The sequence below is a fragment of the Pterocles gutturalis genome, unplaced genomic scaffold (genome assembly GCF_000699245.1).
Source record: "Pterocles gutturalis isolate BGI_N339 unplaced genomic scaffold, ASM69924v1 scaffold34049, whole genome shotgun sequence".
Classification (NCBI taxonomy): Eukaryota; Metazoa; Chordata; class Aves; order Pterocliformes; family Pteroclidae; genus Pterocles; species Pterocles gutturalis.
The window spans coordinates 19,034-34,332 of record NW_010134335.1 but is presented as its reverse complement, the minus strand read 5'-3'; the positions used below and the strand labels follow the sequence as shown (position 1 = coordinate 34,332).

Below are 15,299 nucleotides of genomic sequence, written 5' to 3'. Positions count from 1 at the left end.
CGAAACCAAATTATTTCCTCTGGCTTTCGAATACCTCAAGTCAAAGCAAGAAAGTGGTGCCAAAGCAATTCCAAGCAGCCACTCTGAGAACAGCTGCAAAGAAGGTATTTCATTGATGCTTCTTCCCCTCCTGCCAACAGATGTTGTCAGATGCATTGCCTAGACTGTAGAAATCACATGTAAGGACCTAACATAGTACTAGATACCAGTTCTTACAAACATAGCAGTTTTCATACGAGGTATTGCTTGTAAAGCATCCTTATTTAGAAAGGGCAACGCTCAGAGCCTAGGAAAACATCCTAGCCAGACAAATGAGCTACATTTTCTTCTTCAACCTTCCTGGCAAGAGAGAGAGAGAGAGAGAGAGAGAGAGAGAGAGGTGACTCTGACTTAGAAGTTTCCAAATGCACACTGATATCTCTGAAACTCAGCAGGCTTTTTGCCTCCCTGTACTCACAGATTATCCATGCAAATGTTTATCAGCACACAATGTTCTCCAGCTAAAGTTTAGTATCTTCTCAGGGCAGATCCTTCTCATAGGGAGTACGCATAGTGACCACACAAGAGTGCGGCCTCGATCCAGATTTACCACTCTGTGATGACAGAGTGCACAATGTCAGTATTATGATCTTGAAGAGACAGTTTTCAAAATTAAAGACCTTTTCTAACAGTAAAAATATGAACTGTGAGCAGGAACTCTGCTACATGCATGGGAACTGTCTAAAAAGCTAACATACAAACAACATTTACACAATAGGCATCTGGCAGCATTTTCAGACATTTTTTTTAATTTATTCTGACATGCTATAAAGGAATAAATTACACTGTTAAAGAATTACCAGCAATAAAAGTATGTCTTTCTTTCAGCTGGGCTAGAATAGGAGTGAGAAGGAAGACAGCCTAGGGCAGTAACCAATGTGAACTCTGCATGGTGCGAGGCTGTCCCCAAGAACAAGAGTAAATCTGGTCATATCCACAAGAACTTGAAAGAAAATGCCTTGGCTTAAAACCATTCAAATACTCCATTCAAATTTTTCTCAAAACTAGCAATCACAAGTCAGTCCAGCCGATGCATGACATGGCAACGCTCAGAGGCTGCCAACACCATGTCTGCAAAAGATGCCATTTTGTTTTTAAAAAAATCCAATCTTAGTACAGAGGGCTGGTCTCAAACAACAAGTTATAAAAATGCAAGACTTCCCCTTCCCCCTCAAGGAAAAAATACAAAATTTATTTAAAAACAAAATGAGGAAGAGTTACAACACTAAATCTAAAATGATTTAGAAAGAAATATGACTTCTTTTGCTTAATAAATGGCCTTGAAACTTGGTTTAAAAACAGGGCAATGTAGATTTCTTAAATTGAACTAACAAGGCAAATTAAAAAAAATCTCATTTCCTTACAGAAACAATTTTAGTTTTTAATGAACTTGTAAACAAAAAAGCTCCCGCTTCAAAATAAAAACGAAATCCCAGATCATATAGATGTTTACAGTGATTACATTTATCTAAGCAACTTACATACAGGTTCAGTTGTAAGATGTTAACTAAATTTTGTGACAAATATGCTGTTTTTCCTTTTATACCAAGAACATTATAGAGTTAATGCAGAGTCCTAAAGATTATCTAGTAGTCGCTAAGTTTCTCTTAAGTCTTCACTTTAGATGCTGTTACTTCTAGCACAGGTAAGCAGGCAGAGTCTTTCATATGCTTAAAAACTGGAATCTTTGGTTACTACCATGTCAGCTGGCTTGGTATGTTGCACATAGAAGCCAACAACTTTAAGAATGTTTTAAGTGTACAACTTTCAAAACCCAGGGAGAAATAACCAGAAAAGAGTGCACAATTGTGAGCATTTACAATTATCACAACTGTTGCCGAAGACTGTTCATGCCATTCTTCCAAAACAATGAGATCTCATAAGCAGTGTAGTTCAAAGTAAAAAGGTAACAAAAATTGGCATATGCACAACTTTCTCCACTTGTGTGTCAACCATTAGTTAACTTTTCCACTTGAAAAAAATGCAATAGAAAACTGGACACCATGTTTCACTATCTCAGTAATATTCACAATTACAGCTGCTACAACTCCAAGTGCAGCATCATTGATGCTGCCCAGAGCCAGTTTATACTGATATTAAGTTCTTTACACCAAGTAAATGGTTGCCCACAGCCACTGGTAAGTGTACGTATGAACTAAAATTTCTAGGATTTGGGGAGTGACAAGTCCTGCTCCGATCTGCTCTGCTTTGTCCCATCCTCGCCATGCTCAGAAACCTGCAAGATAAACACAAGGGCAACTTACTGATACGGGATAAAAATGAAAAACAGCCTCCACAGTAGGAGAATTAAATATCAGTTATGGTCATTCAAAGGGGAAAATGCTGCTCCATCTTAGAACCACAGAGTTCCTGGTGTCAACTTCCAAAGCTAACCAGCACTGGCCACCACCCTTGAACTCAAACACACACCTCTCACTCACACCTACTGCTGCACTGGAAGACAGGCTTATGCACCAGCTGGATGCCACATTCCTCAAACAGGAATTCAGACCATCAGTTTGAAATCAAGATGTGTTATTGCCACTAGGAAGCAGGATGTAATTTCATAGGATTGTTTTCTACTTGTCTGCAACGTCTCATGTTTATATCCTTGAATGTCAAACTGTCATCTGATTGCAGTGGCATTCTTCAGAGATGCAGTACAGCAGTGTCACACAGACAGAAGGAAAAGGAACAGGAATAACTTACCTTACAGTAACTGGTGTTCACCACATGCTCACATGCACAATGCTCTGGGAAACCAGAACAGAGGCAAGAACCTTTGACTATGACTAGGAACCCAGCATACATTCTGCCATTGGAAGGACAAGTGAACACATGTGACAGGGGAGGTAGGGTGTCAAGAACCATACTTTTGAAGTTGAGATTTTAAAGTTGAGAAATCCAAATGACAAGTTCAAGAAAAGGGAGAGTAAAGGAATACATACACAGGTCTCAAAAACCCAGTTACTGCAAGCTAAGCCAGTCTTCATGTGACTGCTTATATACTCATTTCTGGTGACTCAGGCAGTAGCACTGTGCTTGAAAGAGGTAACAGAAGTCTCCACCAAACACTACTTTGCCAAGCAAGTTTCCGTTCTGGATACCCTCCAAACAGCATGGTAGTCTGTCAAAGTATGAATTCATCTGAGCAACAGCTCTGATTTTTTGCAACAGAAATCTCTTCAGAGCAAAATACAGACAAAGCTGACCCAAGCTATAGCTTGTGCTGTCATCCAGAGAGAAGCAAGTGCAAACAAGTCTTAAACATAGTCTGACATTCAGTCAAAAATGTATCTGCATAGTACCCAGACAACAGCTTTAACTCCTCCAGAATAGGCTACAGGTGATTTAGAAGAGATTCAATAGCTTTGTTCGAACTCAGTCTTAATGCACTGAAGGACAATTCTCTTTACCTGGCACTAGCAATTACAAAAAAAAAAAAAATCCTGCAGCAGAATTGAGACAGTTATTCCCACTTGAGTGCAAATTCTCACAGAATCGCCAGCGATTCCTTAGTTCCACTGGCCTAAGTTGTCCATAACCCTTACGTAATGCATACAACCAAAAGGTATACCGTTTTTTCCATTTAGTGTGTTCAGCAGTGAACACTGATTCATCATTTGAACCACTTTCTCCACTGTAACAACCAAAACTAAGTCAACAAAGGAGGAGTGTGCTCCCAGTGTGGAAAGAAACAGATGAACTAATTGCTTTAGAAGCCTGGATGTTTCAAATGAAAATGGGATTCTGAACCTAAGGACAAAGGACATGCTAACAAATGATATGCTATTTGTTACAACACCTCAAATCCAAGGTGTTATGAGCAAGAGAATGGCCAATTCTACAAAGAGCAACAGTGAACTGGATTCAACCCACATCCCCCCTTGCAAGCCCTATTAATTCTAGACAGGAGCGTTCCCAAACACAGCCCAACCACAGCTGTCAAACGAGATGCTGAGACATTCACGTAGCACCCAAGACTTTGCCAGTATGAAGAACATGCTGAAGAGTTTATGCCGGCATCTCTCTAACACATCTTCACTATAGACAGGCCAGCTCAAATGTGCACATTCATCACTCCTTGTCCCTCTGGGGTGTTACCCAGAACTTCGATAATCTCTATGCTATGTGAAGGATACTCAAATTGCTTTATTATTACTAGAGCCGCAGATCTGATCAATGGGGGAAGAGTAACTGTACCGTCATACCCTAAGAAGCTCCTCCACTTAGAGGTGTTCAAACTTTTTCTCTATTAAGTAGCTGCGGAGACAAATAGTTAAAAGTATTTAGCTGTCAATTAGCTAAATCTCAAGTAGTGAACTAGTAGTCTGCCCTGAGAAATGCTGCCACACCATAGGCGTCCAGTTAATGCTAATGGGACTGCTGACAGGCTTACAGAACTCTACACTGAAGTGAATTACAAACATCTCTCACAAATGGAACTGATGGACTTTATCCTGGAGACTGACTGCTTGAGTCAGTTTTATGACTGAGGGAAGCTGACTGTAAGCAGTTACAAATCACACCTGAACAACTGCTGCACTGTCAAGAGATTGAGAGCTAAACTTCCCAGAGTCAGCAGAGAAGCTCAGTCTGTTGAAACAGTTCACCCTACCAAGTTCAAAAACAGCTGATCTTTCAAAAGATACTGCACAGGGTTCCAGAAAGGGACAGGGGGGAAAAAAAAAGAGAAAGAAGGCCACTGACAGAACAGGCTACCCTGGAACCACACAGAATATTCAGCCTGAACAACTTACAGGACTCAGTGAGATGGTTAAATATGGATCTGAGTTAAGGCAGCTGGGAATACCTATAAATGAGTACACTGTCCAAATAATCTAAGTCATCCAAGTCTCTGGACATTATTTGAAAGAGTTAACATTTCACACCCTCCAGCTCCACTCCAGAGATGCACCATCTTCAATAGTACTTGCACTCTATAGAGTATACTATAAGATTTCAACCAATAAACACATCTGTAAATTGCTATTTCCAGCACTCTTGTTAAACCACATATGGTTACCAGAGAGGTATAATTTGATACCATGAAGCCTTTTAAACCACTTCAGCATAAGCATTGCTACAGCAACTACATGAGAAATTAACTGAACTCTGAAAAAAACAAACCAGGTATTTCATTAATCTTCCATGTGACAGGAACATGTAAGCCATCCAGCCTTCTTCTTGAGCTTAGCAGGTTTCACAAAATCTTCACTAACACGCAGTATTTCCCAGAAAAAGGCATGCAGGATTTCAGAAATCTGAAATCTTGATTTTGATGAAGAGACTAAGCTAACTATTTTAGCAAGCTGGGGAAGTCTTCAGATGTTTGACAAGCACTATTTTAATGCCTTGCTGACACTCCAGTCTGATCAATCCAGAAGTCACAAAACTTTTCTTCACGATGGGGTGGGAGAGAAGGGAGTGATCTCCTCAGAAGACTGTCACTCTGTGCAAGAGCCAATGAAATTCTGCTAGAAAAACAACTTCTCCACAGCTATAGCAATGGGCCTTGTTGCTAAAGAACAGTGCAATGAGGAAGGCCCATCACAAAACAGAAATGGTCTACGAGGTACAACTGCAAGACAGCCTCCCTGTTACTTACACTTGTCAGTCAGCTGCAGCTTTGCACTCTATCACTAAATCATCACTAGCAAGTGGAGTCAGATAATAATTACCTTTTTTTCACTTACAGTATGGCACTTGGTCAGAGACTGCCCGAGCCAGGAGAGTGGCACATTAAACCTCAGAATACTTCACCAGCAAAACAATATTTCAAGTGCATACAACTTGGTTGTCGGGGCAGTGTCCATTTAAAGATCATCACCTACTGTAAGAGCTTCACTTTAAACCCAAGCCAGTATGAAGAATGTGTATTTTTGCTCATATGATTTCCTCCTGCTCAAACAGCCACGCTCTCTACATCCTTACATAGGGCTGGGTTCAGTAGTAGGCTGAGCTCCAGTCAGAGCTTCTGTATTTCAGGAAGTAAATCCTGAAATACAGGATCAGTACTTCATCACCGAGCCTGCTATGTACCAGTCTCACAGCTCACGGAACTGGTTTACAGCCCTCAGTGTTAACACCTGTCAGCTCTAGAAAAAAAAGCTGGACTCTTTATGCCACAAAGAATCTGACATTTAATGGTATCCTGTGAAATTTTTTTTTTTTCTTCAAGAAACCATTTCAGACTGAGTCTCAGAGACCAGCAGGTATTTTGCTTCATCCAGAACAATGAAGAAGTGTTACATTTTTGGATGGTTGTTTGCCTAAGGCCACCTGGTCATGTTTGAATGCTGCCACAATACATGAAAACCAATGTTTTGTTAAGTTTACTGTAAACACTTCTGTGTTTCTTTGACTTCCAAGTCTGCCATGTTAACTTTATATATAATTTTATACATAGGAAAATGACAGTCAAGACAAGAATGCACTGAAGAGTAGCAAGCAGCAGCAATACCTCAATAGGCTACCTCAGTAGCAGTAACTTAAACCTAGCTTCTCTATTCTCACTCAAACAACCTCAGTAGCTTCAATTTTATTCACAGTTCATCTTCAGGAATCGGTTTCATTACAAGACTGGCTGAAATAGTCACTAGCTGCAGCAGTTTCATTCCAGTGACTTCCTAGACTAACACTCGCAGGTTTTAATCAGAAAAAAAATTTAAAAGTTTCTATAATGTGTCAAAAAATTGTACATGCCTTTCCAGAACTCAGTTTTCACACAATTACATCTTGAACATTTCACATTTTCCTTTGAAACCATAACCTAGGAACATTAAAAATAGACAAGAAACCTGAAGCCCCACCCCAGAGCATCCACTTCAGAAAATTATGACTTGGCAGTCCACAGCAGTTCAGGGTTACTCTGATTTAGGCAAGACATTTTGGGCTCACTGGTCCTTTCCTTTAAATCTGGACCAAATGCCTCAATGTAAACCCACTGGAGGAAGCCAGATCATTCACAATTTTCTGTTTCCAATGTTTGAGGCATACAGAACAGAAGCAAACCCACAGCACTGTACCAGCTGGAACAGAGCAGAACCCAAAGTCTCTAGATCCTTCCCTAGTTAATGAGAATTATCCCTTAAGAAGTGTTAGGTCTAGGATTTTGGATTGTATTTTATATATATATAAATGACATATGTGTGTGTGTATATATATATATAAAAATAAATAATGTCACATTCCCAACACCAAGTCAGTTCCTTGTTTTTGGAAAGTGGTTAATGCAGGAGCAAAAGATGCAGTGGTTAAAATGACCCAATATCCCCAGAAGAAATGATATGAAGAACAAGGACATTTTGGTATAAAGTTAGTAGTCAAATTCTCCAAGGACGTCTTTTGTTTTTGCTTTTTAAATTAACAGCCAAATATGTTTTTTAAACCACCTCCTTGATCTAACACTTAAATTGCCGACATTGTCCAAATTAGTGTAATTTTTTTTTCCTGTAACGTCACTTGGTTCTTGGCTACTAACCTTTCATGTTACTCTTGGATTTGTCAGTTTGCTTGCCTGTGGGGGTTTGGGCCTGCTGCCCCTGCCCACTGGAAGAGGCTGCCTGCTGTGCTGCTTTCTGCTTTAACATTGTCCAGTCGAATGTGTAGTCATATTGGTGGTTCAAGGTCCTAGAAAAGAGTGAAATACTTTACTGTAACACATCATAACTTCCTTATTGCTAACAACAAGCCTTTGCTGAAAATCCAGAACTAGAGGTTAACTCTTTGGAAGCTGCTTTGGAGATTATGAATGGTATATAAATGCTAAGTACTACTAACTCAAAGGGATTCTTGAAGCAAGTCCAAACACCATCTAGCACTGTTTTCTTCACTGCTTACACAAAAGTCTGCATTTGTAGAACAACTTCTTCACAGCCCAGATTATCTATTTGTCTGCAGTTAGATTCTCAGGGGTTTTTTTTGTGGTTTTGTTTTGTTTTTTAATATATAGAGTTTTAAGGAAAGACTGCAGTATAGTAGATCATTGAATAAATACTGCTTTGGATGCCAGAAACCTGGAGAGGCACTCTTGAGGGATTAGTATCAGCTCTATTTTAGACAGATGCTGTTCACCCCACAAGGTTGAGTTTATGTTCTTGTTTCTCTAAGGAGTTCAATAAAACAGCACTATTCCCCTCCATTGAAATCAATCTACTGGGCACCACTGCTAGTCCCATCATTGATCTCCAAACACAGAAAGCTTCAAATACTTCTACCAAAGGGTCAATTTCTTAAGCTACTTGCAACAGAACTTGAAGCACGAGCTCAACCATCTTGCATCAGCACTCAGATCATGCAACTCAAAAACAAGAGAATCTTTTTCTTCATGTTTAACGTTGAACAATATTTTTTCACATCCTTTAAACAGCTTTTCAAACTCTGAAATGGAAAGAAAGCCCCAGAACTCCCTACAACACACACATATTGGAGCAGCTTTCTGCAGTTTAAGTCCACAGAGCAGTTACCAGCTGGTAAAGAACTGACAAATTTCTGTACTTTTCCACTTTGAGACTGACCTGAAAAGAATACGGAATAATTGCCTCAGATACATGTAATCTGGTGCCTCTTCAAAGCGCAGGCCACGACAGTAGTTCAGATACATGGCAAATTCTGCAGGGAATCCCTGTAAACCAACAGTGTTAATCAAGCCATGGCTTGCAGCAAAAAGCTTCTAACAACCTATAAGAAGGCCAAAAGCTGTATTTCTGTCTATAACAGCAGAAAAAGACTGGCTGAAGATTCATATGTGTTCTCAAGGACCTTTGTTAACAAGCATGTGGCTGCCACAGTTCAAGAGAAATCTCAAGATCCAAAGGATAGCACTGGAAAAATCATTCTGTGACATGGCTTTAGGGATCATTTGACATCCAATTCCATTACAGCCTCTATTTTTTCAATCTTAAAGAGGCAGAAACACATATGTGCAAGCTATACAGCTCTACTTTGGTTTTATTTATCCAAGAGGGCACATGTAGAACTTTCACTGTGGAAGTTGAAGAAATGAACAAGCCCCACCTAAGAGGGCTGGAGAGCTTGCACAGCCAACAGTCACCGAGTACTGGAATGATGGTGGTATGAACTACACCCAGAAACAGCAGTGAATGCCTGCCCTGTTACACACATTGACAGTCTTGCTGGGTGGCCAAACAAGGCATTCATGACTGCCAGAGAAGTATTATTCATCAGCGAATGCCATACGAGACTAACATATTGGCTCTAGTTTTAAAAAACAAGAAAGAAAAGAACTTCCATTTCACAGTATGACATAATTTGGAAACTCTTACCTTACACAAAACCTCAACAGGAGTGGACATTTTCTTTTCACTAATCTTTTCATACTTTTGCTTCTTTGTTGCAGCCTGTGGAACATGTAGGTCACAATATAAGAGAGATTGTGCAACACTGGATTAATAAGGACAGTAGCAAAAAAAAAAAAAGACAAAAATCCTTTGGTCAACCGTAAGTATTTTATGTGAAATCTCCAAGTCCCACACTCTTATTGCAAAGAGAATGAAGGTCAATCTGGTATTAAGATTTGGACACAGTTTAATACCATTTGTCGCAGTCTAATGCTTCCATCACATGGCACAGCTCATGTAGTTCTAGCTGCTGCTTTTGTCCATTAAACAGACCAGACTTGCATTTCCATTTGCCAAAGTTCTATTAATTCCCACTCAGTACCCTATTCAAGAGCTGCCTGCATGTTTCAGTAAGCAGCCATTACATTCATTTGCAGCTGAAGAGTTCTAGTGTTTCACAAGCTGCTTGCCTTTTTAGAAAACTTACAGCTGCAACACCATTTGAGTTACACAACTCACATGGAGGAAGAAAAACAATTAAAACATTAAAACAAATCACTGAAGTCTACATAACACAAATAAGAAATATTTGCCATGCTTCTACCTGGCTACCATATATGACAGTACTTGAAACAAGCCTGTTGCAGCTAATAATTATTCAGTCATACCATAAATTGGACTGAAGATATCACTAAAGCTGAACTTGCTAGCCAAGAGATTATTTCTATGCTCTCTACAGCAATTCAAAAAGCCCCTAACAATGTTATTTTCTACTTCCCAAAAAGGGCCTCAGCCTACAACAGGACAATAATAATTTGCACAGATGATGTAAGCTATTGTTTAGCACAAATTTTAAGACAGACAAACAATACACATTTTGCCTGCTGCACCAGAAGTAGAAAGAACCTTTCTTTTGCGTTCTATAAATATCATGGCTTGGGAAAAACCACTTTGTATAACTGAAGCTAAACATTATATACAACCACTTACCCAGAGCAGCAGGCTGAAGCATGATACCCAAACATAGAAAAAGGAAGGGGCGGGGTGGGAAGCAACATAACCTACCTTTAATCCTTGCCAAGGCAGACTGGTTCTGTTAAAGTACATCAATACATAGCCTAGAGACTCCATGTCATCCCGACGACTGCAGAAAAAGGAAGAATACAATGGATTACAAATTTTGGCATTTTGTACTTTATTCCAAATAGTAAAAGTATTCCAAATTTTTTTTTTTTTTTACAAAAGGAATAAAATCTAAACTTTGGTGCAAAGGAATGTCTCTAATACAGCTAAGACATCTGGGTGTTCAGGATTCCACTGGCAGGCATGTAACAACTCTTCACAAGCAGGAAGGAGATCCTATTCATTTTTCAAGCAAGGAACAGTCAGTAGGTATTGCATGCGCTAAGTTTCCATCTGGAGTTACGTTAGAATAATTTGGGAAACAAAATCTTTAGAAAATAAATAAAAAAAACATTAAATGTCTTTCCCATTTAATTAAGTAGCTGGGATAGAAACTAAAGTTTTGCCTACAGGAACCATGGAATGTATTGTAAGAGGAACACCTGATCTTAGCCTTAACCTCATTAAAGAAGATTTTTCCCTGAACCTGGCCTTAGTCTGGGACCAATATCAAACCAAATACCAAAAGGTCCTAACTCCTTTCTTTCCTCACATTTTAAAAAACCCTCAATTGCCTCCAGGATTTTTAAAAAACAAGCAATATTTAGAGAGGTGCCTCTGCCTTCTTCCTACAAGAAGTCTGTTTCAAGGCAGCTAGAGAACTCCAAAGTTATTTATCCATAGATTTCACTGAGAATTTCCATGCAGACTCTCATCTAAAAGGCTTCAAATGTTTTCTGTACTGCATATGCTCCAGATCCACATTTTAGCCACAGAAACACCATCATACTTATGGCGTGTCACCCCCCCAACTTCAGTTCCAGCTCTCTGACCCTTTGGGGAACCAGTTCAGGGAGCTATCACAGAAGAAAATCAGCCTGGCTCCCTAAGCCATTTCACCACTAGGACAAAAAGCACCCCTGTGCCCAGAGGTCAAGGAAGGGAAAAATGTTTCACTCTTCTTGACAGCAGCTAGCTGTGTGGTCATCGCATCTGTAACATGAAACCATGGCCAAAAACAAAGGGATGAAAAATTATACCAAGACCACAAACTCCAGCCTGCAAAACTTGCTAATTCTACTAGAATTGCAGATTTTAATAATCAACAAGATTCAGTAAAGTGGTATGCAGCCATGACATAAAATTACATTTTTGAGAAAGCAGTGGTAAATTCAGAAGCAATAAAGGGATTAACGGTTTCCATCCCCCATCCAGGTCATTGATTTAATGTTTAATTTAATTATTTTGTAGTAAGAAACATTTAGTTCTGTCACCCTACAATGGACATATTACATTTAAGCGTATACTGACAAAAGTGATTTTCAGGGTTTGAAAAAACAGGACAATACTGTCCATTACTAAAACAAGAAATGGATCGCACTGCAAACAGCCCCTCAAGAATAGCTGTCGTTACATACAGGAAAACATGTTCTGTAACAGTTAAAGTATAGCACTAACAGTTGACATATTCTGCCATAAGCTTCATGACTGGTTTCCCTTGATGACAGGAATATATTATTTGGTTGTCTCACTGTTGGCTTGATCTAGACAGTTAATAGCTTTTAGCATGCACCAAGCTATGTTTCTGGTTATATTCGAGCAGAGATGGTACAAGACCTCCAACTAAATTCTAAAGCAACAGTCCTTTGCAGCTCACTCCCTTCCCTGTAAGGTACTAGAACAGCTACCCCATTACAAGAATGGCTTGGGTTCTAAGAAATGTAATTACTTCACAAGTGACACCTGTCATTTACCCTACTTGACTCACACACCAAGTAGGTTTCAATAATGACACTGACAGACAACAAAATACACTTAAGGGACCCTAAGGAAATTAATACAAAGAGGAAATACAGAGCATTTTAAAGCACCAAATATTTGTAAGTTACATGTTCAGTTGACCAACAGAAAATTCTGTCATTCCCATCTTGATTAAATTGAAGGTCAGAGGCAGAAACATTAATGGAAGTTTTAACTATGTCTAAGCAACCTCAGCATCATGTGGTAAGGCCACACTACTATACATTACAACATCTAGGCATGAGGGGAAGAAGAGAGGCATCACTTCATATCTCATGAGTACCTAACATACACTCCCAAAAAATCTGAAGTGCTATCTCCACTGGATCACTGCTAGGATACTGTAGTAGCAAAATGGTTTTGATCCAGATGATAAAAATGTGTTTGTTGATTAAGTAAAGCTCAAACATATAAATATGCACACACCCTGTACATCTATACACAAAGAGGCATGACAATGGTTGTGTATACTAGAAACCAAAATACAGTGCAAGTGAAGTAGATGATCTTTAACTCTTGCTTGCAGGCAAAAGGAAAAGCAATAGTGTACCAAGTAGAAGGGAAAGTGAGAAAACACAGACACAGACAACACCTTTAGAATACCCTTTCTGGCTACAGAATTGCATCTCAAGCCAGCCAGCAGTGGCATCAACAGGTACCAACACAATCAGGAAAGCGCATAATTTTAGTTGTGAAGGTCCTCCGACAAACCCACATGCAAGTATAGCTTATTCTTTAAAGAAACCAAAACAGTATGCAGAACATCCACCTCATACCTGCAAGACTTAGACTCTCTTCAAGAAGCAAATTAGGGGCTTGGATTTTTTCCCCCCATACCTTGCATAGGCAGTCAAAAAGAAAAGCACTTGCAAAGGGATATATACACACTTATTCATATAAAATTAGTTCAGACACTTCAGAAGCTTACAAATAAGATTGTCTTGCAGCCTCCAAAAGCACAGCAGTAATCTCCTTGAACTCACCTTTGCTCAATGCCAAGATGGGCATTGATACTGGCATATCGAGCTGTGCCAGTGAGATTTTTGTCTTCTCTGTATGGTATGTGTTGCCTTGTCCTGTTGTCCCGGTACTTTTTGGCCAAACCAAAGTCAATAAGGAATAACTTAAAGAAAAATGAAAATAGATTATATCTCTATACAACACAGGCAATCCCCAACCTCTTTCACTACGCATTAGCTACATTTTAAGACATCCACACAATGTAACAGCTTACAGTTAGAGGAAGCAAATTAACAGTGCAGAGTTGCAACAAGCTTTAACTAGCCAGTTCAACAACTTAATAGTGAATTAGTTCAAGCCTTTTCTCAAACCGGTGGAATAGATTAGATTGTGCTACTCAGCATCTGTAGCTTAGTTCTACAACTATTTTATGTTACTACTATGGTTTGTATCACATTAGCTCAGTAACTACAGTGCACAATTTAGGAAGGAAACTCGTATGTGTGAAAGCACGCTTCACAAAACCCCACTCACACGTGAGCAGTTTACACATACAGATAGTTAATGGCAGCTCAGCAGCTTAATGCAAATGATGGACATCCTGTATCCTGCCCTGTGTCTCACAGAACACTGGCCACTCTGTACAGAACTGAAGGCCAAAACCTTCAACAGCAAACACCACATCTTGCTTTCAAATCATACGCTCATTTTAAGACTACCAGAACACTATTGCAGCAGCATGACACACTTGCTGATGATATTAATACAGACAGGAAGCCAGAGCCTAGTACATGGAATCCAATTTAGGTTTTAATAACCAAGCTTGCCCAATGATTTGGTATTTAGCAACGACTGAGTGCATGCTAACAGCCAGCCAATCTACAACGGTTAATAGAGACTGTACCTGCTTGTGACAAGATTTCAGGACTAGGCAAAAAAAGCTGAGGCAGAAGTATATAAGGGACATTTCAAATTCTAGCAATCAGTCTTCAAGCTACAAATCATCAGGCTGAGCTCCTGATTCCAATGCTGGATTAATGCTACAGGATCAGGGACTACAACCCCTGCAGATTAATGAATGCTGCAAAAGTAACTTGGGTGGGGGAAGGAGATGATGGAAAGAATATATAAGGTTCAAGAAAATTTCAGTATCAGTGTAACGGTGATTCCAGAACAGCAATGGAAAGAATATATAAGGTTCAAGAAAATCTCAGTATCAGTGTAAAGGTGATTCCAGAACAGCGGATGCAGCTTTAAATGCAAACAAGTACTGGAGATTGATATGCAGGTATACCTGCATGCAAGACTGAAACAAAGGGTCACTCTGGCACACTGAAAATGATGTGAATTATAAAGTGACACTCATCATGGAAATATTAAAGATACTGAAAGACTGAAAGTTTCTGAATTGCACAGTAGATACATTTTAGAATTCTGTTTGAAGAATACTTTCTAACTATAGTAGCTAGACAGGAAAAAAAGCTAAAAACCTCTTAAGCCACTGATGTCAGAGCAGAAAACCTTGAGCTGAAGTCTTGCCATGATTTATACGCAACCACAAAGCACAGTTCTACATTTACTGTTTTAGTGAAAGTCACTCTGAAAGACCAGAATGCTTTGAGCAAGAGGAGATAAACTGAAGTTTTCACATCAACTCCACTGGTCAGACAGTTCAGGAAAGCTGGGGGTCTTGTCTTTGTTGCACCCACCACAGCTACCACTAGAGGTAGTTATTCACTTAGCAAGCATGGACATGTTCTCCAGCTACCAGGAAATGAGCAATTTTGATCCTGAACTCCTAAAGTAGATAGTACAAAGCTTCTATGTGACTACTATAAAGCAAGTTCAGCTTTCCTAGAAGTAATTCCTTAGCTCAAATGCAATTCCTTATTTTCTGATTAAAGCTTTCTAACCTGAAGACAGCCTATAATGTAGTGTGCAATAGCTACTTTTGCAGGGCCTTTGCAAAATACTATGCCTTGAGGAGGAGGGAAAACCAAACACTATACAAATCAGTTGGAATATCTTCAGAGCACATTTAGTTACAAACACTTTAAACAATTCAAAGTCTTCAAG

The 15,299-nt window shown here is 39.4% G+C and overlaps 1 protein-coding gene across 4 annotated transcripts in view; it reads right to left on the bottom strand.

The window, feature by feature from the left end:
• Positions 1–767: 767 nt before the first annotated feature.
• The window catches only part of LOC104467700 (casein kinase I isoform alpha), a 32,911-nt gene continuing 18,379 nt past the window's right edge, over positions 768–15,299 (bottom strand). For 2 of the 4 annotated variants that reach the window (XM_010081562.1, XM_010081566.1), the window contains 6 exons: positions 13,247–13,386; positions 10,407–10,485; positions 9,327–9,401; positions 8,559–8,665; positions 7,523–7,671; positions 768–2,275 (listed from right to left, as the gene is read on the bottom strand). In XM_010081562.1, the coding sequence (XP_010079864.1) occupies positions 2,268–2,275; positions 7,523–7,671; positions 8,559–8,665; positions 9,327–9,401; positions 10,407–10,485; positions 13,247–13,386 (558 nt within the window). In that variant the 3' untranslated portion in view covers positions 768–2,267. Of the gene's footprint in view, positions 2,276–7,517; positions 7,672–8,558; positions 8,666–9,326; positions 9,402–10,406; positions 10,486–13,246; positions 13,387–15,299 lie in introns of those variants that run through there. The other 2 variants (XM_010081567.1, XM_010081563.1) reach the window with 2 other exon arrangements.